The sequence below is a fragment of the Hyaena hyaena genome, unplaced genomic scaffold (assembly GCF_003009895.1).
Source record: "Hyaena hyaena isolate Hyena2069 unplaced genomic scaffold, ASM300989v1 scaffold_106, whole genome shotgun sequence".
Classification (NCBI taxonomy): Eukaryota; Metazoa; Chordata; class Mammalia; order Carnivora; family Hyaenidae; genus Hyaena; species Hyaena hyaena.
Window position 1 is genome coordinate 1499355 of NW_024080738.1, and position 23214 is coordinate 1522568.

At 42.1% G+C, this 23214-nt stretch overlaps 1 protein-coding gene across 1 annotated transcript in view; it reads right to left on the reverse strand.

Moving 5' to 3' along the window:
- Positions 1 to 23214, reverse strand: part of NEK5 (NIMA related kinase 5) — a 61115-nt gene that overhangs the window by 20352 nt on the left and 17549 nt on the right. The window contains exons 4-18 of the mRNA XM_039236077.1: positions 22100 to 22183; positions 21938 to 22008; positions 20789 to 20875; positions 18526 to 18580; positions 16367 to 16567; positions 16206 to 16287; positions 14312 to 14445; positions 11729 to 11913; positions 10523 to 10589; positions 9387 to 9503; positions 8305 to 8391; positions 6411 to 6503; positions 4104 to 4184; positions 3806 to 3874; positions 1729 to 1848 (exon numbers count right to left, since the gene is read on the reverse strand). Coding sequence (XP_039092008.1) covers positions 1729 to 1848; positions 3806 to 3874; positions 4104 to 4184; positions 6411 to 6503; positions 8305 to 8391; positions 9387 to 9503; positions 10523 to 10589; positions 11729 to 11913; positions 14312 to 14445; positions 16206 to 16287; positions 16367 to 16567; positions 18526 to 18580; positions 20789 to 20875; positions 21938 to 22008; positions 22100 to 22183 — 1533 coding nt within the window. The remainder of the gene's footprint in view (positions 1 to 1728; positions 1849 to 3805; positions 3875 to 4103; positions 4185 to 6410; positions 6504 to 8304; positions 8392 to 9386; positions 9504 to 10522; positions 10590 to 11728; positions 11914 to 14311; positions 14446 to 16205; positions 16288 to 16366; positions 16568 to 18525; positions 18581 to 20788; positions 20876 to 21937; positions 22009 to 22099; positions 22184 to 23214) is intronic.

Genomic DNA, 23214 nt, shown 5'->3' on the forward strand with positions numbered 1-23214 from the left:
TGTGTATGCTCCGGAAACCCTGCCTCACCCCAGGGCTCCCATCTTCCACAGCTGGCAGCTGCTGAGTGTCTCCAGCTGAGGCTCATAAAGACCTAAACCTCAATATGTCCCAAATCTAGAGCGTTAAACTGTCCGCTCACCTCCTTCAGCGCGATGTGTGTGCCTATTTGGCTGGTGACAGCTTCATCCATCTGAATTAGAAAAAACTGGAAAGATCCTTGACCTCCCTCTCTTCCTCAACCGCCACACTCAGAGGTTCACACTTCAGTGTCTCTTGTCACCGCACCGCTCTGGCCCACGCACGTCTCATTTCCCACCTGGGCTATTTCTCTCCTGCCTGCAGGCCGGCCGCTCCACGCCACCCTTACGCTGCAGCCAGCCTGGTCTTTCTCTATCACAAATAGCATTTAATTCCCTTTGATGGAAGGTCATCACGCAGGTAAAGCCCCAGCCCCTTGGCATGTCAAGCTCTGTAGGAGCGGGGACTTCCCTGACTCTCCAGCCAGCTGGCGCTGTAGCAATGATTAGTATTTGGGCTCAGGAAACATGTTTCGTTCCTCCTCTCTTTGGCTCAGGATGCTACTGTGATGTCAAGGGCAGACTCCGCTTCCACGCGTCTCCGAGAGCCTGACCACCTCGCAATCTCTGCCCACGGAGATTCTCAGTAAGATGCCTGCTGAACTGAAGAAAGCTTTTTCCAGCTGGAGATGAGGTGAAGTGTATTATTCTAGGAAGAAGGCCCTGAGCCAAATGAGAGAAGAGGGGGTGCTCCAGGAGGCTGTATGGATTCCATCATCAGTGGCAGGGAAGAGGGGTGCTGGGGCAGGAAAGGTGGGTGAGCATGGGATCAGGCCCCACAGGGTTAAACAGGATACTATGTGGACTGGCCTATGAGGAATCCTGCAAGTATCATCCAAGAAAAGTTTAAGTAAAAGAATACTACAACAAGATAACTCTAGCCGCCATTTAGAGAATGAAGGGGGGAAATACTAGAGAAAAGGACACACGGGAGAATAGGGCAGTACATTGAGGCGTGGGAAAAGGACAAGTTAGAAATAGCATTTACGAAGCACCTACTATGTGCCAGGTACTTTATATATCAAGTTTCACTTTTGTCCTCACAATAAGGCTACACGGCAAGTACCATCATCCCTGTTCCTAGGAGGAAACTGAGGTTCGAACACTGTAGTCGCTTAGGAAAGGTCACACAGTCAGAAAGGGGCAGTGCCGGCCGTGACCCGAACCCCATGTAATCACTATCACGCCACACTGCTGAGAGACGACAGGGCCCCGCACCGGTGGCCGAGGGGATGAAGGAGGAGGAAAACTCCAGAGGCACCTCAGAGGAGAGCCCACCCGCCGTGTGTGGCAGGAGTGGTCAGCCTGCTGCTGGCAGTCGCCAAAATGAAGGATGTTCGAGAAGAAGAGCTCCAAAATTCAAGTGGACAATTGCCGAGTCTGAGAGACCAGTGGGACTTGTCCAACGAGCTTTCCAGCAGATGACGAGAACATGGCTGGAGTGGAGCTGCCGGCGGGGGGCAGCTGCCCAAGGAGACCGCACACGACAGGTGCAAAGGGCTGGGTCTCTGGGAGCAGAGGCACCAGGGCTCTGCCCAGCTAGTGACCATGGAGCCGGGCAGGTGACAGCAGAGTTGCAGGTGAGTGAGGAGAGGGACTGTGATGGCTTGCTAATAAAATGTTCTTTCTCCTCTATGGCTTTCAAGGGACACGACACTTACCTGCTTCTGGGCAACAGAGTTTTTCAAATGCTTCGTCTGTATAATCTTCATACTCCTGAAGCTCCATGCCGTCCTCAAGGGTCAAAGTTTCATTTCGCACATCTGTTGCCTGAAGCAATTCCACAGTGTTTCATGACAAATAAGCCATGTTTTGAGAAAAACGTATGTTAAAAAAATTTTTGTGTGTTCCAGTGACAACATTTACCAAGGGATGTGAGAGGTATTCAACAAATGTATATTAAATAAATAAACCAGTCGCATTTTAAAACTGGAACTATGGTGCAACAAGACAGAAACACGAATGTTTTTCTTTCTTCTCCTCCTTCTTTCTCAACACTGACTAGCGCCAATCGTAGGGCACCTTGATTTTATCCAGACTTCCTGCCTTCAATTCTATTCTCCTGCAGTTCCATTCTATAGAACTCTCAAGGTTTATCTTGTCCACGCCCTGCTTCAAGTGCACAATGCTCCCAATCAGGTCCCTAAAACTGCTTCTAATACTCCACAATCAACGCTAAAATCATCACTCCGTTTCAAGCACATCAAAGCATCGAGTAACAAAGGGTGAAGAAGCCTGACAGATAAAACTTTTTGACTCTATTCCTTTACACAACAGGCCAGCTCCGGCACCTGGCTTCACAGAAGTGCTGTGGATGTACCACTCTAACCCAGAAATATGTCCCCAGATCCGCCCCCTCTGGTCCTCACTGGACTGGGACACTAAGACACATAGTGTTTAAAGAGAGGTGAGACTTAATTATCACCACTCTAAGAAGTCTCTATTTGGCAAAAATGCTGATAAACATCTGAAAGGTACCGAGGATTCTGAGGGCAGGAAAACTACTCCGTATGGTACCGTAATGATGGATGTGTGACACTGTACGTCTGTCAAAAACCCATCGAATGTACAAAACCAAGAGTGAGCCCTAATGTGAACTAGGGACTTTGGGGGGGGTGGTTATCCAGGTTTATCAGGTATAACAAATGTCCCACCCCAGGGCAGTGACTGGGGAGGCTGTGCATGGGTAGGAACCAGGAATATCGGGGAAATCTCTGTACCTTCTGCTCATTTTTGCCATGAACCCGAAACTGCCCTAACACAGGAAGTCTATTCAAAACAAAAAAATCTGACAGCAATGATAACATTAAAAATGTTTTCAGCTAATGAAGAACATGAATGAAAGAAATTAAGTGTCAGAAGTGATACAGCACCTATATGTAAACACACGTAACTTCTGGTCATTTACAAGGCAAAGTTAGTGAAGGTGAAATGGGGACACGAATCAGTTGATTTTGATTTCTGTTAGCAGGTCTGGTCGAAAGCGGGATTAAAAAAGATGTTGAATACAAGTACTAAAATGAGGTGTGAGTTCACTGTATTCGTGCATTTATCGCTGCGTCAATGTGAGCCCAAGTGCATAAATGAGATTTATCCAAAGACCAGCAGAAACTTATCAATAACTAATTAAGACCCAAAATAAATGCACACGGTTTCAGGGTATCGGCTCAATATTTTAGGTGAGTATATTAGTTGCTGACTATAATTAAGTCTTCTATTTTAATTTGGCAAGGACAAATACTTAATATTATGAGAAAATAATTCCTTTATAAGAGAAAAGTACAGGGGCGCTGGGTGGCTCAGTCAGTTAAGCATCCGACTTCGGTTCAGGTCATGATCTCACAGTTCGTGGGTTCGGGCGAGCTCCGCATTAGGCTCTGTGCTGACAGCTAGCTCAGAGCCTGGAGCCTGTTTTGGATTCTGCGTCTCCCTCTCTCTCTAACTCTCCCCTGTTCACGCTGTCTCTCTCTCAGAAATAAATAAAACATTTTTAAAAATAAGAGAAAAGTACATTAGATTCAAATGATCCATCTAAGCGAAAAATCTCAATGAAAAAAAGAATGGGAAGATAAAAAGCCTTTTGGAAGACTCATCTGAACACCAGAGTTCCTTCCAGGAAGATTTAAGAACATTCTCCCTACGGCCTATTGAAAAATGTCATTAACTGTGCTACTGAGTTTTTTTCTCATACCTATTAATTAATGGAAACAAATACTTAGCGGCATACCTCTGCCTCTTGGAGGGTGTGTTCATCAGAAATACATTGGTTTAAACTAATTTCAAACTTCACTCCACCCTAGAAGAAAGCAAGGGAAATAATGTTAGTTGAGCAATCTAATAAAAATGTTAAAATTGCAATTCCTATTTGACATTACAGATACTGGAAAACATTGGATGAACATCACAAAATAAGGCAATTCCATAAAATAGTAGGGGTGAGAAGTCCTATAGGCAACCCAGATTGCAAGGTGTGGGCCCCCTCGCAACCTGTTTAATACGACGCTGCAGGACCAAATGTTTATTACCTTAGCTTTACAGTTTTGTGCTGGAATTTTACCTACCTTTATGGCCGGAGCTCTCATTTGTTTCAAGTCTCTTTCAATAACCTGCAAGTTTAGAGAAAAATTAAAATGTAGCATTTAATATTGATCAAACAATGATAGTTTCACAGCCCCTGAACTCACAGCATGGTCTGTTTACATTACTTGATTTCTGCTGGATTGAATCCCATGATTAATTTGAGCATAAAAACATGCCTCTGTAAAGGAAAGCTGATAACAATTCACTAGGAACTTGGACACAGCGTCCATTAACTTGAAATAGTAATACACTGGAGGCTGGCACTGCAATGGCGAAAATTCCATAACGCGACACTGCTTATCACTCTGGTGCACTACAACCTAATCTAACTCAGAAATGTCATTTTGGCTCCAGGATCCCTCCTTTAAGAGGCTTACAATTGTAATTGGAAAAACCCAAGAGCACTGCTCACATAGTAAAAAGGAAAGAGAAGGCTCTAAAAATTGCTGGGCAATTTTGAAGAAGAGAAGAAGAACGTGAAAGTAGATGACAAGAAGTCAAAGGACCAGGTGAGAGGTGAACTGCAAGTGCCGGGCTTTCTCAGGTGCATTCTGGGGACCCTCTGCGCCTCTCTTCCTCAGTGCAGGGTGTCAGCAGTTCCTATGGATTTAAGGGCCACCCTTATGCAAGGGCCCTGAAATGTTACCTCCAGGGACGCTCTTTTCTCCCCTCTGAGCTGCAGGCTCGCCTACTCAGCTACCTACTTAGCATCATCTTCACCTTGACGCTCATTCCACACATTCATACGGAGCGCCCACCACGGGCCGGACACCGGCCTACACAATGGGTTAGTGCAGTGAATGTGGTCAAAGATCCCTGCTGACGTGGCACTTCCATTTTACTGGAATAACACAGGTAATAAATGAGTTAACTTAGTAACATAATTGCAGAAAGTGCTGTGCTATGAAGGAAATAAAACAGGGCGATAGCACAGAAAATGAGAAGAGCTGGAGAGTAATGCAGGAAAAGCCCGTCCCGGCATATGATGGAAGCCTGGAATGATGTGGCACCTTGCGTATGTGAAGGTCCGGGGACAGCATGCTCCATGTGCAGGGAGCCCTGAAGCAGGCATGGAGTCCCTCAGATTTTCTCCCACTCGGTATGTCCAGAGAGGAACCCCCCACCACAAGCTTGCTCCCCCCTCTTCCCCGCCTTAGTAAATGGTATTACCCCTTGTAAGTCAGAAACACAGGAGTCTTTTTTAAAGGGGGGGGGGGTTAATGCTCTCTTCTCTCCACCATGTAACATGAGGTCTCTATCACCTCTCTCTTAGAATTCATTCGTCTGTAGGCACACGGCATACAGCGTGTGTTAGTTTGAATCATTAATACCTGCTTTCCCTGCAGCCCTGGGAAGGGCCTGTCTCTGCCTTGCAATATTATGAACTCTGAAACAGGACTGTGACTTTTGTATCTTACTGATTTTGTGAAGTTGCCTGTCTAGATTTGATTGTGGGGTCTGGTTGTCTCGATTGTACAAGTGTCCTATTGCTTTACTTTCCTTAAAATACAACCGTCTCAGACTCCCGAGCCCCATTCCCCTGACATCATGTCGCAGAAGGTTCCAGGGCAAAACTCCCCAGGGCACCTTTCAGCCTTCACCCAACACTGGCCCCCCCTCACTCACCCTTAACCAAGCCCTCATAGCACCTTGAAGATAAAGGTGAAAGACCTCCCAGAAGGAAAAAAATAAACCTTGAGAGCCATTTGATAATTCATCTCTGCCCAGTTCTCTCCTCCCACCAAAAACATAAGGTTGAAGTGGAGATTTGTGCCCAAGGTATCTGAGACACTGATTCGAACACCCTTCAGAAAGCTGAACTCTTATACACACACCAGAATTCTTCTCAAAGGTGGCTGCACACTAAATCACTCAGCCAGCTTCTGAAAAAAGGATGCTTGAGCCCTACCCCAGACCACCTGGGGGTAGAGCCTAGGCATTTGAGTTTTTACGAACTTCCACACATAGCTCTCCTGCACGGTGAGGGGTAAGAACTTTCCGACTAGAGGGGCACCTGGGAGGCTCAGTCCATTGAGCACTGACTTTTGGTTTTGGCTCAGTTCATGATCTCATGGTTCACGGGTTAGGGCTCTGCACTGGGGCCTGGAGCCTGCTTCAGATTCTGTGTCTCCATCTGTCTCTGCCCCTCCCTCACTCGTGCTCTTTCTCTCTCTCTCTCAAAAAAAAAAAAGACCGCCCAGGCTAGAGCCACCTCACTAGGAAACACATTACCACCTACTAATAACCATCACCTGTACAGGAGCTTCTTCCTCAGGTGCCTGCTGGTGGATGGGCAGGTCACTTTTCTTCACTAAATAGGTCTTAAGACTTATTTTTGAGTCCTCCTAAAAGTACAAATTACACACAGTCAACAGGAGTGGTTCCCTGTCAGTTCTAAGGTCTGAGTTGGCGCCGCGGCCAGTTTGATGGGGATCTAGTAAGGAAACGCTCCCCTCCCACTGCGCAGGCGCCATCAGTGGGTGTGACTGCACAGCGCCCTCTTCCCGGCTCCTTCCCCCTGTGGCCACCTCGGCTTCCCCGTTAACATGTTCCCCACAAGCATCTTTCCTGGTCTTCCAAGAAAAGTCTGCTCTGTATCTTCCTAGACTCAGGTTTCCCATCACAGACCTGACTTAAAAACGAGGTGGATGATGACTCAAAACTCCCCACCGTTAACCAAGCCTCTGGTCTGGAAAGAACCATTTCCAGCCTTCCCTGCTCCAGACCCCCAGTCCTGGGTGAACCTCTGCGTGGTTCCCGCAGCACGCCCTCCCCCTCAGCTCTGCCTCTGCTCCTCTTCTCAGAGCAGGTTAGACCCCACCTCCCATCTTCCATGAAAACTCTCACCGGGCTCATCCTTACTCCTGTGCACAGAGCGTAACTATACTCAGTCTTACGATCATTGCTCATACATGCCGTAGCTTTCCAACTCTTTTGAGGAGAAGTACACATGTTAGAAAGAGTAGAGGTTTCCAAATCAGGTATTTAGTCTGCCTGATAATATCGAAGTGACTTTGGATGAGTTACTTAACTTCTCTATTATGGGGAGTAAAATGAGATAAAATGTGTGGAGACTCTGGTTCAGAGCCTGGTACGTGTAATTGAATTGTACCATATGCTCACTTCACTTATATTAATAAATCTATATGCACTCAGGGCTGGGGGAGAGGGAAAAAGAAACCAAGCCCAGCAGTGTGGCCAATTCCACACTTGAGTGTGAGCTGGGGGCCAGCTGTGTCCTCACCGGCCTCAGAACCACAGGCCTCTCACAGGAAGAGCATTCCAGGGCAGTGAGGGTGGTTCAACGGTTAAACATTCGTGTGGTTTTCATGCAACGATGGTCTACAAACACAGCCCAGCTAGCTCATCTGGAGCTCTACCGAAAAAGCCGTGCTCTGAGAGATGGAAGAATGAGTTTCCAAAGTGGCTCCTTTAAGAAATTTTCAAGAATCATCTGGACTGTGCTCAAATGTGGCCTGACACAGACTTTCAAACCTTACCCGTGCATCTGAGGCTATGCCAGCATTGCCAAATTCAGTAAATGTTCATCTTTTGTCCTACCTTACAGGCTTGGACTTACTTTCTGCTTCTAACCTAGTTCTGGTGTGAAGTAACTACTCAGTCAATAAGTACTGAACTGATTCATGAGGAAGACAATGAACAAGTATTTTTAATAATAGCCATTCCTAACGGAGAATCTCAGAGACCCTCACCATCGTGGGTAGTCTCAAGTAAACCATAATAAAAAAAAGCTTCGACTGAATCTGTTGGCTTTCCTATTAGAAGGGTGCATGATAACATTTTATAACTTCTGTGAGGAGAACACTACTTTTGAATCCCTGCTCAATTTAGGTAGGTCTAAATCAGTAGTACCACGTCTCCTTCAAGAAACAAATGTATTCGGGGCACCTGGGTGGTCAGTCGGTTGAGCATCCGACTTTGGCTCAGGTCATGATCTCACAGTTCGTGGGTTCAAGCCCCACATCGGGCTCTGTGCCGACAGCTCAGAGCCTGTAGCCTGTCTTCGGATTCTGTGTCTCCCTCTTTCTCTGACCCTCCCCTGCTCATGCTGTCTCTCTCTCTCTCTCTCAAAAATACATAAAACATTAAAAAAATTTAAAAAAAGAAAGAAACAAATGTATTCACCTCCAGTTCACTCCCCATCTTCTTTCTAATTTCCTTCACGTCATTGTGGTACTGTTGGCGTATTTCCTCCAGCTGCTTCAAGTATTCCTGGAAAGCAATCCCCAGTCAAAAAGTTTGAATGTTGGTGAACCATGGAACAAAGTAATCTCTGTACAGCCTACGAATTTAAAGAATGTGTGATAAACAGAAAGAATCAGAAAACCCATTGTTCCTAAACATGATGATCTGCCTACGTCCTGGCTGTGATGCTCCCCTCCCTGTGACTTCGATAGGGTGGCTGGGGGTGCTGTCACCTTGATAGATAACCTTAAATGCACTCAGGACATACCATCACTTTATATATCCCACTTTTATGGATTGAGTTTTATCCCCCTAGAAAAGATATTTTGGAACCCTAACCTCCAGTACGTCAGAATGTGACCTTATTCGGAGATAGCGTCACTGCAGAGGCAGCTAGTTAAGCTCAGATGTGGCCATCCTGGAGTAGAGCGGACACCCAATCTAACATGATGGGGGTGCTTTTAAGAAGAAAGCCACGTGAAGGCAGAGACACAGAGAGAAAGCCATGTGAACACGGCAGAGAATGGAGTCGTGCAGCTGCAAGCCAAGAATGTCAAAGACATCTGACAAGCCACCAGAAGTGGGCAGCAGGCAAAGGATTCCCCTCCAGTCTTCAGAGGGACCATGGCCCCGCTGCCACCTTGACTTTGGACTTCCAGCCTCCAGAACTGGGAGACAATCCATGTCTGTTGCTTTAAACTATCCAGTCTGTTGTACTTTGTGAAGGCAGCCCTAGGAAACGAATACAGATTTCAAAAATGTCAATGATGGACGGTTACTTTATCCATCCAAGGTGAAAAGCCTGATGAGCTTCACCACATCGCATTCTCTGAGGAGGTGAGATATGTATCTCCGTATCCCCTCAGACTCCCTGCATGAAGGTTCCCACGAGTGTGTCTATCAGGTACTGTGCAAGAGAGCTCTGTCTCTCAGGTGTACTGGGGACGCTAAAAGTAGTATACAAGTAGCACAAAAGACAATGGCAAGTACAGTGGGAGCTCTGGAATCAGACTGCGTTCAACCTGTTCCTTCGTTTTGTTTCTCCTGATCTGCAGCTCCTGGAATCTACACTCTTCTCCATTACTTCGTAGCTTTTGTCTCTGGTTGTGATTTGGCTCCACAGAAGATGGACGAAGACCCTATGAATCAAATGAAATAATTTATAAGCATATTTGCATTTTAGAAGCATCCTCTTGACCTTTGACCTTTTTCTTTAAACAAGAGGCATATCCTGAATCACACTCACTATTTGGGAGTGAGCGGTAGGATTTTCTTAATTTGAATATGAAATACTTAAAAAGTAAAGACAATTAATAAAATCACTTGTGCTGTTTATCCCAAACAATCGCTATTTTATGCTACCACGTGAGACACCTAGATTCATTTTCTGCACTGGTAAACTATAATTGTGAAATTAAAGTTCTGTAAAAGTTGAGCCATCCCTGGAGCATCAGGTTAGGTAGTGGCATAGAACTAGAGCTTTTGAGTATTTCAAAGTAAGAGTAATAGAAATAGAATGCATATCCGGCTTCCTTCCATTCCAGAACTCTGACACTAAAGAATAAAGGTTAAACTTTAAAAAGCTAACTTTCATTTCAAATAAAATACAATAGTCACTTTTTAAAAGTGGGTAGTATTCTAGTAAAATAGAATCAAATAACTGTAGCACTGAAAGGGACCTCGAAGCTCATCTACTCCCAAACTGTCATTTATAAAAGGGAAACGAGGCTCAGAGAGGTTGTATAACCTGCCTAAGGTCACACAGCAAGGGATAGAGACAGTAAAGAAACCAGGCCTCCCGGACTCTGATTCAAGCCTATTCCCATTATTCTTCTTAAGCTATTAAGGGGTGCCTGGTTGGCTCAGTCAGTTGAGCATCCAACTCTTGATTTCAGCTCAGATCATGATCCCAGGGTCATGGGATCGAGTCCCATGTCGGGCTCCGTGCTGAGCACGGTGTCTGCTTAAGATTCTCTTTCTCTCTCCCTCTGACCCTGTCCCCTGCTCATACACTCCCTCTCTCTAAAATAAAAAAATACAATAAAAAAATTAAAACTGGAGAAGGTGGAGAGTAGTCTCGATCTTCTATGCAGAATGCACTTGGACTTAAGGACCCATCAAGGTCTTGATTGCCTCTGATAATTGGTATTTTACTTACCAGCTGCTTTTCCACTTTCAGCTTATATTGTTGGGCTTCAAATTTCCTCTGAAGGTATTCAGCAGGCCTTAGAAAATAAAAATGTTCAGCTTGAGTAGAAACTTTCACTAGTCTTAGGTACCAATCTGAGAAGTGGATTTTCAATTTAGGAATGTGAGTCACAGTTCACCCGTGGCTTGAAGTTTTGAGTTTAAGAAGTGGTTCAAAGTTACAGAGTGTATACTGTGGACTCAGGAAGAAAAGGAAACAGGGCGCCTGGGTGGCTTAGTCGGTTAAGCGTCCGACTTTCGCTTAGGTCACGATCTCGCGGTTCGTGGGTTCGGGCCCCACGTCGGGCTCTGTGCTGACTGCCAGCTCAGAGCCTGGAGCCTGTTTCAGTCTGTGACTCCCTCTCTCTCTGACCCTCCCCTGCTCACGCTGTCTCTCTCTCTCTCCTAGAAATAAATAAAACATTAAAAAAAAAATTTAAAAAAAAAAAAAAAAAAAAAGAAAAGGAAACAAAGAGAACTGTACCAACTGTACAGGAGAGGATACGACAGAAAAATATTCTGATGCCGTAATTTTTCTTCACAAAAGGATCAGTCCCTCCATGGTCTACAGTATGTTGGAGGGAAAAAGAAAAATCCATACCAGCGTATTCTCGCGCTTTGGGCAGGCATCTGACTGATAGCCTTGAGCCCCTGACTGGACTGCCAATTGCTTGTCCATTTCTTGTACTATGCCCTGAGCTCCATGACACTATAGCTGTGTGCCATTCCTTTACCTCTAGTCTTCATGCTGGCGCATAAACGAAAGCTCCCAAGAAAATACATGCCGAATTTTCAATATGTCTTTTTAATATGTCTCAAATGATAATCTGATTACAATTCAATTGTTGTCAATATTAACAATTTCCTTGGAAGATAACATGCATACAACTATTTTTTATCACTCCCAGATGGTGGAATTTACTAGAAGAAAAAACATTAGAAATTCGGGAGTATGAGTTTCTGCTCATGGTTCAAAGGCTCCATGAAAAAGAAGACAAGCTACATTAGATTCAGGATGAGAAAGGGCAAAAGGAACTATACGAGTCAAGTATTCAAGATGAAGAGTTTGGAAGTTCTTCTTATTTGTTTTAGGAAAATTTGAAAGGGCTTCAGAATAAATGTTGATATACCAAGATAGTTTCAGAGGACCAACGCTTAAGTTAGACTCTGACATTACCATTGACCTGGTGATGGACTGTGGCTTTCTTCCTGTTTATAGTTCTCCTCTACTCCAGAATCTTTTGAAGGAACACAGTGGTAACCTGGTTCATGAGCTCTCTTCCTCAACACGTCAAGTTGGGCATAATAATAATCGTAATGCCCACAGAGTGCAGCAAATTTGGGCCTTTCTACCATTTTTATCTGAAGGATCAAAAAGAAGAGGAAAGATTTTGAAGACACATAATTAAAATCTATACTACTTGACAGTTTCATAGTGACCATAGTTAAGACAAGGCACTAAAGGTATGTTTTTGTTGTTTTTGCTCTAGTCTAGTTTTCAGAGGAAAATCATCTTAGAATCCCCAAATCCTGGAACTGGAAAATACTTTAGAAGTCTGAGCGCTGTAGCACAGTAGTTTGTCATTTTATTGAGGTGTGAATAGGAATCCTGCACACTTCATGGTTGGTCTACCAAAAATACTTAGCTAGTGAGTATGCCTGGTCAACCCAAGATCTGAAACTAAACTCAGCATTATTATTTTCTATTTTTATAAACTTACTTATAAAAAAAAATTACTTACATCTTGCTGTACTTTATGGGAGAATAAATGGTATTGTGCCACTCACAAATGTGGAGATTCACAACATTTTTAGGTTCTGATAAATTGACTAAATACACAATGTCATCACGACTTGAAGGAAAATGCTGAGTCAGTCAGTCCTTCCTCCCAAGTAAACACAAGGAAAGTCATGTAACAGCTGCAACAGGCTATCATCACCCCAAGCTACACCTCACCGCCCTTCCCAACCAAAACAGAATGATAGAAGGCGAACCAGAAACAAATGTTGGTCTTGGAGTTAAGGAAAGGCCACCGAGCTTAAGACAAGAACCAGGCCAAATTAACACGTGAAAACCGGTCAGGACCCTGCTGCTAAATAGCAAACTAAGGTCAATTTAATATTAATCAGGACAACTCTGCCTACTTAACAGATGATAACAAAAGAGAAAAAGAAGTTCAAACCATTGGGAAGGCCTAGAACTGGTAGCTGGAAATATAAATAACCAAACGAATGGTTTAAGCTGAAATTTCCTCTCTGTGAAGAAGTAACACACTATCTTCTCTGTTCTTTTTAATGCTGTGTGGTTCATATATATGTTAATTGAACCATATGGAATTGTAGATATTGGACCATTTTTAACTTACAAAAAATGGCAGCTTCAAATAGTTTTATTGAAATATTAAAGTAAGTATATAAAATTTGGTTTATTAGTCTAAACATAAATTATATATTTATTTTAAAAATCTTTTAAAATGTGACGTATGCTTCTTAGTGTTGCAATTTTACCTATATAGAACCCAAAACAAGGTATTACTAATTACTTGTTGAAAAATGTCTAGAAATAGAGAAAAGTATTGGAAGGAAATTAACAGCTTCTTTAGGGTTTTCTCTAAAATCCCAAATGTCAGTGAAAGCACCACAGGTGGAGATCCACTCATTGCACTGCATTAGCAGAAACCTTCAACGGATTAGAAAAATTTGTTCTCCTAACTTAATCCATCCTTGAATCTTGTTTTTTCTCTCCTAGGAGTCTGCTACAGAGTATTCTAAATAACATACTTTTAATTTTCTTTTTTAAAGTTTATTTATTTATTTTTGTAGTAATCTCCACACCCAATGTAGGACTTGAAGTCATGACCGCAAGATCAAGAGTCTCATGTTTATCCAACTGAGCCAGCCAGGCGCCCTGACTTTTAAATTTCTTTAATAAAGTTAAACCACAGTCTGTCAAGTGAAGAGCAGTAATTTAACAAATAGTTTCCAAATCTATCTATACAACACCACCACATTTTCTGAAATGTCTATATAGCAAGTAAGCACTTAGTAAACGTATTTCCAAATGGTCCTTTAAAAATACAGTTCTTCAGACTAAAAGACAATAGCCATTTTATCATTTATATACCAGAAGCATTTCACCAGCATCAACTATGAGATTCAATGTTCTGCTGATGTGGGATTCAGATAACTAAGCATAATCTCTAGGGGAAAAAACAAATCATTGATTATGTAATAAAACTTTCTCAATTATATATAACATGTTAGAATTAAGAGAATGAAATGCATAATGTTTGGGGCTCCCGGGTGGCTCAGTCAGTTTTGCATCTGACTCTTGATCTCAGGTCAAGTCTTGATCTCAGGGTCATGAGCTCAAGCCCTGCCCTGGGCCCCACTCTAGGCATGGAGCCTACTTTACAACAACAACAAAAAAAGTGGCATAATGCGGCTCTCCTCACTTGTTCTATATAGAAAAACATTGTTTCTTTCAACAAATTAAAGATTTCTGAGTCATAAAAGGAAAACTAAAACTAGCACATAGAATACTTATGAGAAATCATAGTATTGTTTTTAAAAATATAGTAACTAGAAGTTATCCGATGAAATACCACTTGAATGATCATTACAGAATGATTTTACTAAAAGTACAAAATAAGGAGACTCCAAAGTAATGAGCTTGTACTTCATGAAAATGTGCAAGTAGATCTGTAGAACACGCCACCTGCGTTATAACAAAAGAGAGAAAGGGTCTAGTACAACTTACGGCTATGGGATTCTGGGCTCCAGCTGGTCGTCTCCATTCATTTCTATATAGTATCTCCTTCTTTTTAATTGGCACCGATATCCTTGATCTTGGTAGGCACTTTCCCTGGAATCTCACTTTCTGTATTTTAGAATCTTATTTAACCAAAATAAAACAACTTCAATTTCTTTAAAATGTTCGCACTTGAATATCGATGCTTGTAAGAGTAGAAACATATGGGACATATCATAAAACAGTAAGCTGACTTTAGCCAGAGATATTTAGACCCAGTGGGAGAAGTGCTGATGGAAAACTACCTTGCATTTAAAAAAACAAAAAGTGCTTATTTACTTATTTTGAGAGAGAGCGACAGAGAAAGGGAGAGAGGATCCTAAGCCTGCTTAGGTGCTGTCAGTGCAGAGCCCGACACGGGGCTCGATCCCACGAACTAACTGTGAGATCATGACCTGAGCCGAGATTAAGAGTTGGACGCTTAACCGACTGAGCCACACAGGCGCCCCATACCATGCATTTTGTTTGAACCGATAAAATTCTATCCGGGGTTCCTTCACATGTTTCTAGTAATATATATCACTACTTTTTAAAAACTTAGCGATTCATGCTAACACTTACAGAAACAGTATGCATCAGATATGTCCAAGTAATACTCAGATGTCCAAGTAATTACACGCTGTCATCACAGCGTGGGTTACAGGCCACGCCTCTCAGGCCACATTGCTGTTTGCAGCACATGAGCAGGTTTCTAACGTGTCTGTGTTTGTCACCATCAGGCTTTTTCCCTGTTTTCCTTTCTTCCTTGTATTAGAAATGAGGACAGTGCGCTTTCTCTCCCCCTCCACTTACCTACTTTTGAAATGTCAATCTAGGCCCACATAGAACAACACTAGACCAAATTACACATGGCAGAGGGACTCATTCACCCTTCTTCCCTCAACAATCTTCCTCAAGTTCAGCTTCTCTATCCCAGTAGATAGATTTCCCTGTCACGGACTCCTTGGGGAGATGTTCGACTCCTCCTCAAGTCTATGTTGCTCTTATTTCACAACATCAATGGCATTAGTAATTTCATCTTCTTTAATGTCTGTCTGTCTCTCTCTCACACAAGCACACGCACACAGAGCACATCATCAGCTGACTCCTGAAACCACCACTAAAATTGTTTTTCTATTGATCATTACTGTAAAGTATCATCTGCTTCTTTCAGGGGTCAAATATTAATGATCACACTGTTACCCAATTATGTCTGAGATACTAACTTCAGCTCCATGGGGCCTTTGCAAGAGAATTCTGAATCGCCAGTCCGCCCTCTCTGTTTTTAAAAATTAAGCTTCATCTCATCATCCCAGGTCTGTCTGTGAATCCTATGCAAAAGTTAGGTTAGGAGTCTTCTTTTTTTTTTTTTTTTTACGTTTATTATTTATTTTGAGAGAGTGTGCGCACATACACATGCTGGGGAGGGACAGAGAGAAGGAGAGACAGAATCTCAAGCAGGCTCCACACCATCAGCGCAGAGCCCAATGTGGGGCTCTAACTCACAAACTGAGATCATGACCTGAGCCAAGATCAAGAGTCAGATGCTTAACTGACTGCACTGCCCAAGCACCCCAGGATTCTACCTCTTCAAGGGCCTCTTTATTCATAAATCCACTGCTTCCTGAAGTTTCCTAACTAAAGAGAAGAGAGGACATGAGTCCCCCAGATCAGGCATGAGCTAGATATACAGGCACAACAAGATGGTTTTTTTCCTGCTTACACTGCTCATATTTTTTAAACATCCACGTTGGGTGTATTTGGTGGAATTTCCATGCTAATGTTGCCAGCCATATAATATAAGCCACTGTGTGAGACACACGTAAGAAATGTGTTTTGATCACATGATCAAATGCATTCTTACCTTGGATCCCCTTCCCTGAAGGTTGAGAAGCCAATGATCTTGCTTTACGGGTGTTGCTGTGATTGAATTCCTCCTGAATGACCTAAGATGCAATACATGTGTCACGGACCTGCTCACCAAAATCTCTGTCAAAATCCACACAGAATCACCTCAAAGCTCACCTCAGGGGTCACGTATTTGGCAAGAAGATTCTCTAAAAAGGGTCTTTTCAAAACGGAATTAATAGATGGCCGATCTCGGGGAGATACTTCGAAGAGCTGAGATACCAAGGCATGCAGGTCACGGGAAAACCTTGGGGATATTGGGGCAAAACGTGCCTGGCAAATCTTCAGAACCAGCTGGTGTAAGCTGTTTGCCTCAAACTAGAAGGACAAGGAAGAATGACACTAAATCAGAGAAGAATTCAGGACTAGCATGTAAAGTAATAACAAGAAACAAAACCATTTCCAGCTGGTGCCGGTTCCAGCACGGGCGGGCACGCTGCAGGGACACGCGCTCACACTCGGGGCGGGGCCTTTACCTGTCGCCTTCAGATTCCCGCCCCCCCAGAACTGGGGGTGCCGGAAGGGACCACCCTTCCCTCTTCCGGCTGAGGGAGTCCTTGTGAAAGCAGACCCTTTGCCTTTACCCAATCCGGATTTTTTAAATCAAAGTGGAATTTGAATCTCAAAAAATAAAAACAACCCCACACAAGAACACAAAACAATGTTTTAAAGCTCCATTTGGAAACACTATGGTCCGCCCTAAATTGTTTTCATCAACTAATACTTGATGAGTGGATATTATATGTAGTTACCCCATGTGATGTCATGTTATATAAAACAAGGGTTTTTTTTGTTTGTTTTAATTCTTACTATCAAACTAATACTTATTCATTCTAAAAAACTAGAAGGTATAGGAAGCTACGCACAGGGCAAATACACATAATTTTCCCAGCCAGCGGTATATTTCCTTCTAGTCTTTTTTAAAATGATGTTCACTAGGGCACCTGGCTGGCTCAGTGGGTAGAGCATGAGACTCTTGATCTTGGGGCTGTGAGTTCAAGCCCCACGTTGGGCACAGAGCTTACATTTATAAAAAAGAAAAGAAAAAAGTAAAATAATGTTAACAGAGTTGAGGTCATAATAACATGAAATTTTACATCTTGTTTTCTAAATTAATATGACATAAACATTTTCCTAAAAATTCTTCATAAGCCAGAAAACCTCCCATTGTGTGAAGCCATTGGTTATTTACACATAACAATAATGCTGAGCGGCCGGGGGGTGGCAGTAAAGATGCGGTTTTGATCAGGCCCTTATTAGCTGTGTGGCCACTGACCATCATAGTCATAATTAATAATAACAATAACAGCCGTGCATTATCAAAAAGTTAATGTGTGTATATGTGTATTATGTAAAAGAGTTAACACAGCACCTTTAAGACTGCTCTCCTTAGAAGGGCCAACTGACTGTGTTGGCCCTTGGCTGGCATCTGGGGACTCACAGCTCAGGGGAGTCACCACCACTCTCTAAATGTTCAGAGTGGCTCTCTTCGCCGACACCATTTGTGCAAACAGTATGGTTTGTACTGAACAGCGGCCTTCTCCCTGGCAGTCTGGAAGCTTGCTTTATGCCAGGTACAAGGTGCCTACATGACCAGTCCCGCATAAAACCCTGGGCACTGGGTCTCTAAAGAGCTTCTCTGGTTGATAACATGTCACACGTGCTGTCACAACTGATTGCTGGAGAAATTAGCGTGTCCTGTGTGACTCCATTGGAAGAGGCTCTTGGAAGCTTGTGCCTGGTTTCCTACAGACTTTACCCCATCCACCTTTCCCCTTGGCTGATCATGTATGTTCACACGCAATGTATTTATTTTTTTTTTTGACAATTAATTTTTAAGTTGATTTATTTTGAGAGAGAGAGAGAGCAAGTGAGCAGGGGAGGGGCAGAGAGAGGGAGAGGGAGAACCCCAAGCAGACTCCTTGCTGCCAGCACAGAGCCCTATGTGGGGCTCAAATCACAAACCGTGAGATCATGACCTGAGCTGAAATCAAGAGTCAGATGCTTAACCAAATGAGCCACCCAGGCGCCCCTCACACAATTTATTTTTAATGCAAATATGCGATGTATACTATTCTCTAACCTGGATTTTTTACTTTATAAGTTGAATATCTTTCCATGTCAGTATATATAGATCGATCATTCATCTTAATAGCTTGTCCATATAATTTTTAATAATCTAATAACTCCAAATATTAACCTTTTTCCTCTCAAAAGTTAATTTCACTCACATAGTTTCCATAATTCAAGATTAAATTGACAATTAACACACTTACCGGACGCTCGAGTGTGCAAAGCTCATATAAGACACAGCCAAGAGACCAAATATCCCTGGGGAAGATAAGAGTTCACATCCCAAGAAATATCCATAATTTTCAATTAAAGGCTTTATCCTCACAGTGCTTTGGATTTGTGTATCTTTACAGGTTGACCATTTTTTTAAAATTTTTTTATGTTTATTTATTATTGAGACAGAGAGAAACAGAGCATGAGTGGGGGGAGGGACAGAGAGAGAGGGAGACACAGACTCTGAAGCAGGCTCCAGGCTCTGAGCTGTCAGCACAGAGCCTGATGCGGGGCTCGAACCCACAAACTGTGAGATCATGACCTAAGCCAAAGTCAGATGCTTAACTGACTGAGCCACCCAGGCACCCTGAGGTTGACCAGTTTTTTACAAATATGTTCACATACATTATCTATTCTTATTCCTAAGAGGTAAAATTAAAACAATATGTAGTTTGTCAGAATCCCAGGAAACAAAAGGTATACAAGCTTTGCTACAATCTGAGCACTCAGTGTTTACTTCAGCTTCATGTCCTCAAAGAAAATGTGTGCATATATGGGATTTTGAGCAATTTGGAGGAAGGAGGCAGGACTTAAATATGGATTTGTTTTGAGTCAAAGGGTAAAACTGGGTTGATTTAGAAAGGTATATTCTACTCCAGCCTATTGACAGAGCCAAAGTCTATGAAGTGAGGACATGGTATTTGGTACTCCATAAACTGAACAATGTGCTAACAGTATATGACTAGACACTTGCTCTTTAGTGCTTTGTATTTATATGTGATTGGCTTAATAACGAGTTACCTTATAGAACAAAAAGCATCATTAAATCTAAAAAAAAAGAACAGAAAAGAAAAGAAAAGAGAATGAGAAGTGAAAAAGTCAAAACAAGGATCCAGTACAGGGAGGAAAATGGCTCTACTACTTGGCAGTACTTCCTCTGTGTGCAGAAAGAGCAGAGAAAGTCACCCTAAAGCCTTGAGGAAACAAAGAGTGATTACAGAATAGGCAGGAAACCACTTCCAACTGCTTCCTAGCGTTTTTCTAAGACTTTCTAGAAACTCACTGGCCACTTCCCACGACCACACAGAATTTTGTCTTCACCGAGTCATCTGTAGGTCCACATCCTCTCCTGTCCCAGAGCGCCCTCTGTGGCCAGCGTGGTCCGCCAGCGAATGCAGCGTTTACAAGTCTCACAGCACCCTGTGTGTTTTCTGAGCTAAAGCGGGGCTACCCAGCTGGATTTGCTAAGGTCTTCCAGTTATCAAAAGCACCAAATCAGCTTACTTAAACGGTGGTTCAACTTCTTAAAAAGCGGCACAAGGAAACAAAACTGCTGCTGACCCGGGGTTCTTCTCTGGACAGCCTGCCCTCCCACCCAGGCCACACCAGCTGCCTTCCTGCTTAACTTGAGGCCAAACCCCTTCTTGGTATTAGAGGCTATTAAAAAAAAAAAAAAAAAAAGCCCATTTTTCTGGTATGCAGAGAAGTGTTTACAATTCTTTTTTAGAAATCTCTGCCATCTGGGCTTTGCCCTCCACTTATCTCTTGCAAAGTCAAACAGCCAAACATCTCTTGGGGATTTTCCCGAACAAATGGAAAATTAGCTCCCAGAAGGAAATCAGTCTTCCTGATAAGCCAACTAGTTCACCTGGCAACCAGCTTTGATTTTGATTTCTTCCCCTTCTCCTTACATAGAAATAAAAACTACCTTTGTTCACCTTTTACTACAGTGTATATATCAATATTACTCCTGAACAATGGACTCTGGTATCACATTCATAGAACGAGTTGGGTTTTAAAGCTGGAAGATACCTTAACAATTACCTGGCCAACACTGTCTGTTACTGCTAGGGGAGCTGAGGCCCACAGAGGTTAACTGACGTGCTTGAGTTGGTGACAGGGCCTGACCCAGAGCTCTGCCACCGGACCTCACTGCCTTCTATCTGACCCACCCACAATGCTTTCCTGTATCAGGCTAAATAGCTTGAGAAGGTATGAAAATCAAATAGAAAGACAGATATCGCAGTGACTGCAATTTTCAATGTTCTTTTTATCACTTGTATCTTTAAGTGAAGAGAAATATCTTTCTTCTAAATAAGTACAAAAGCTTCAGGGGACACTGAAGTGGTCAGAGACAGTCACTGGGACCCCCATTTCACACCCAAAGAAAAAGAAATTATGTAAATACCATAAGAAAGAGCGACAACCTATCAGCATTCACTGAGACTTTCAAACCAATAGTGGGTAACTCACGTTTTATTGTTGTAGGGTTTATTCTGACAGATCTCTGGGGACAGGTAGGAAGGTGTTCCAATACAAGTTCTAGCAAGTTCCATGGTACTAGCAAATTACATTAAATAATAAAACAACATGGTTTATTATTAGAGTAGGAAAAGGCTTAAGACACAGACACGCAGGAAAAAAAAGTATAAAAATGGATAACACGAATTTGATGAATGCACATATTGAAATAAAGCAGATATATTGCATATTAATAACAAGAGTAATAAAGTTAGTTGATTTTTAAATTTATAACTCATCTCCCCCAAATCAACACATAAAACAAATTTATGGCTCAAAGACTCCAGGAAGAAGTACAATTGTTATATTATAAAACTTTTAGATGTAGAAAGAATTCCCCCTTTCCAATTACCAAGAAATGCAATCTCATGACTTAAAGTTTGGAAAATATGGAAGTGAAGAAAGAAGAAAAAAATTACCCACGATCTTACTACCCCCAAACAGCTATTATTTAAAATTTGGATATATTTCCTTCTTGTCCTTTTTCCAGGCATATTTTTCATATGGCTGTGATCACAGAGTATTTAAAATTCAGAATTCCATTTTTGCCTTCATATAACAAGGTGTGATCTCACATCATCAAGAAGTCTTCAAAATCATAAATATAAATGGCTACCTAATATTCAGGTACATGCTTGTCCCACAGATTTACCCATTTCTCAATTATTAGGCATTTAAATCATTCCCAGTTTCAAACTATCCCCTTTGAACAAATTCCCAGAAAGAGAATGATTAAAAATCTCTTGTTACTTATTACCACCAAACTGTCTTCCAAAGCAGCTGCACCAATACAGTCCCCAGAGCATGTGTGAATTTGCCTGTTTCACTAAATGCTCACTAGCTTTCTGCCTATTCAGTCACATCTCTTTGATAAGCTTATCTCACACTATAAAACACTGCCACCATCATTCTATTATACCGAGATTTATCTTGGAAATTTTAACCTCAAATTTTCATCTGAATGACTTAAGGCATTTATAGAAATAGTTATCTCAAATTATCTGGAAGCCAGGCTTTTAATATCTTCTTAATTCATGATACCTAAAAATACATATTTTGGCTGCTATGAATAGAAAGCAAAGGATTTTTAAAAGTACTTACTTGTTTAGAACTCTTGCTATACCGAAGTCCCCGAGCTTTGCAACCATATCATTCTTACTAAGAAAAATGTTCTATAAATAGAGAAAGTGCTATGTTGTTGGAGATGTTTAAAGAAAACAAAAAAGAACAGTTTATGTCTTGATCTTCTGTCTGAGCTCTTACCTGTGCTTTTATGTCCCTGTGTAAGATCTTCCTGTCATGAATATATTTTAGTCCCAGAGAAATCTGTACAAACCAAATCAGAATCTGTAGAGGGAACATAAAACAAAACTGGTCAGTAGTCTGGTGGCCGTTGAAATGTCTTCATGATAATATGCAAAAAGAGAGAACTAACACATCCGTGCGTGTATACTTACATGAACGAAACTACAAATTATACCATCTCATCACATTATTCTCTTTTTATAGCTAGAAAAATGGAGGGCACAAAAGGCAATCTGAATGCGCTGGCATCAAAGGGAGCTCCACATAACAAAAAAGAGAAGTGGAAGCAGAGGACAGAAGAGAGGCAGTTCATGATTTTCTTTTTTCTTAACACTAGTTTGCTAACTGCATTAGGATCATAGAGAAGCAGCATTTCCTGATAACCCTGGTGCAATGAGTGTTTCCTTTTCAGTGGAAAGAGGGTGTCCAGGGCAGAGGGGGAAAGAGGAAGAAGCAGAGAATTGGTGAGGTTATTAAAAATTTTAGCGAAATATCAATATATACGTATCTAATATAAAAACAACAAATATTTTACTTTTAACACATAATTTCATCTCCTAGTCATGATTTTATTTTCTCTTAGCTGGTCATGAACCTCTTTGTAAAAATGTGTTCTATGCCTGTAAAGATTTCCTTAAACTATTTTAAAATCTCATTGGTTCTTTGGATGCCAGATTCCACAGAAAGAGGAAAACAAAAGGAAAAAAGGGTAGACTCCAGGTGCTAAGACTCAGTTGTAATTTACATTCTTTTCCAACCAAGGGAAATGTAACTCAAAATTTTGTAGAGAAAGGTATTTTTGTTAAATGGCAAAATAATACCTGGATAGGAAGGAAGGAGGGTTTCTACAAACACAGAATTTAATATATGATGTCAATGAGGATAGGAAGGATGCTTGACTAAATTTGTAAACTTGAGAGAAACCATTCCTGAATCATCTGTCCATTCAAACTATTCCATTTAAACTCTAGGAGATAATAACATAGGCACAAGGCTCTTACATGGTAAAATAGAACAAAGAAACAAATGGCCGAAAGAAACATGGCAGGCCATTCCTGTGCACCGCTCCAGGG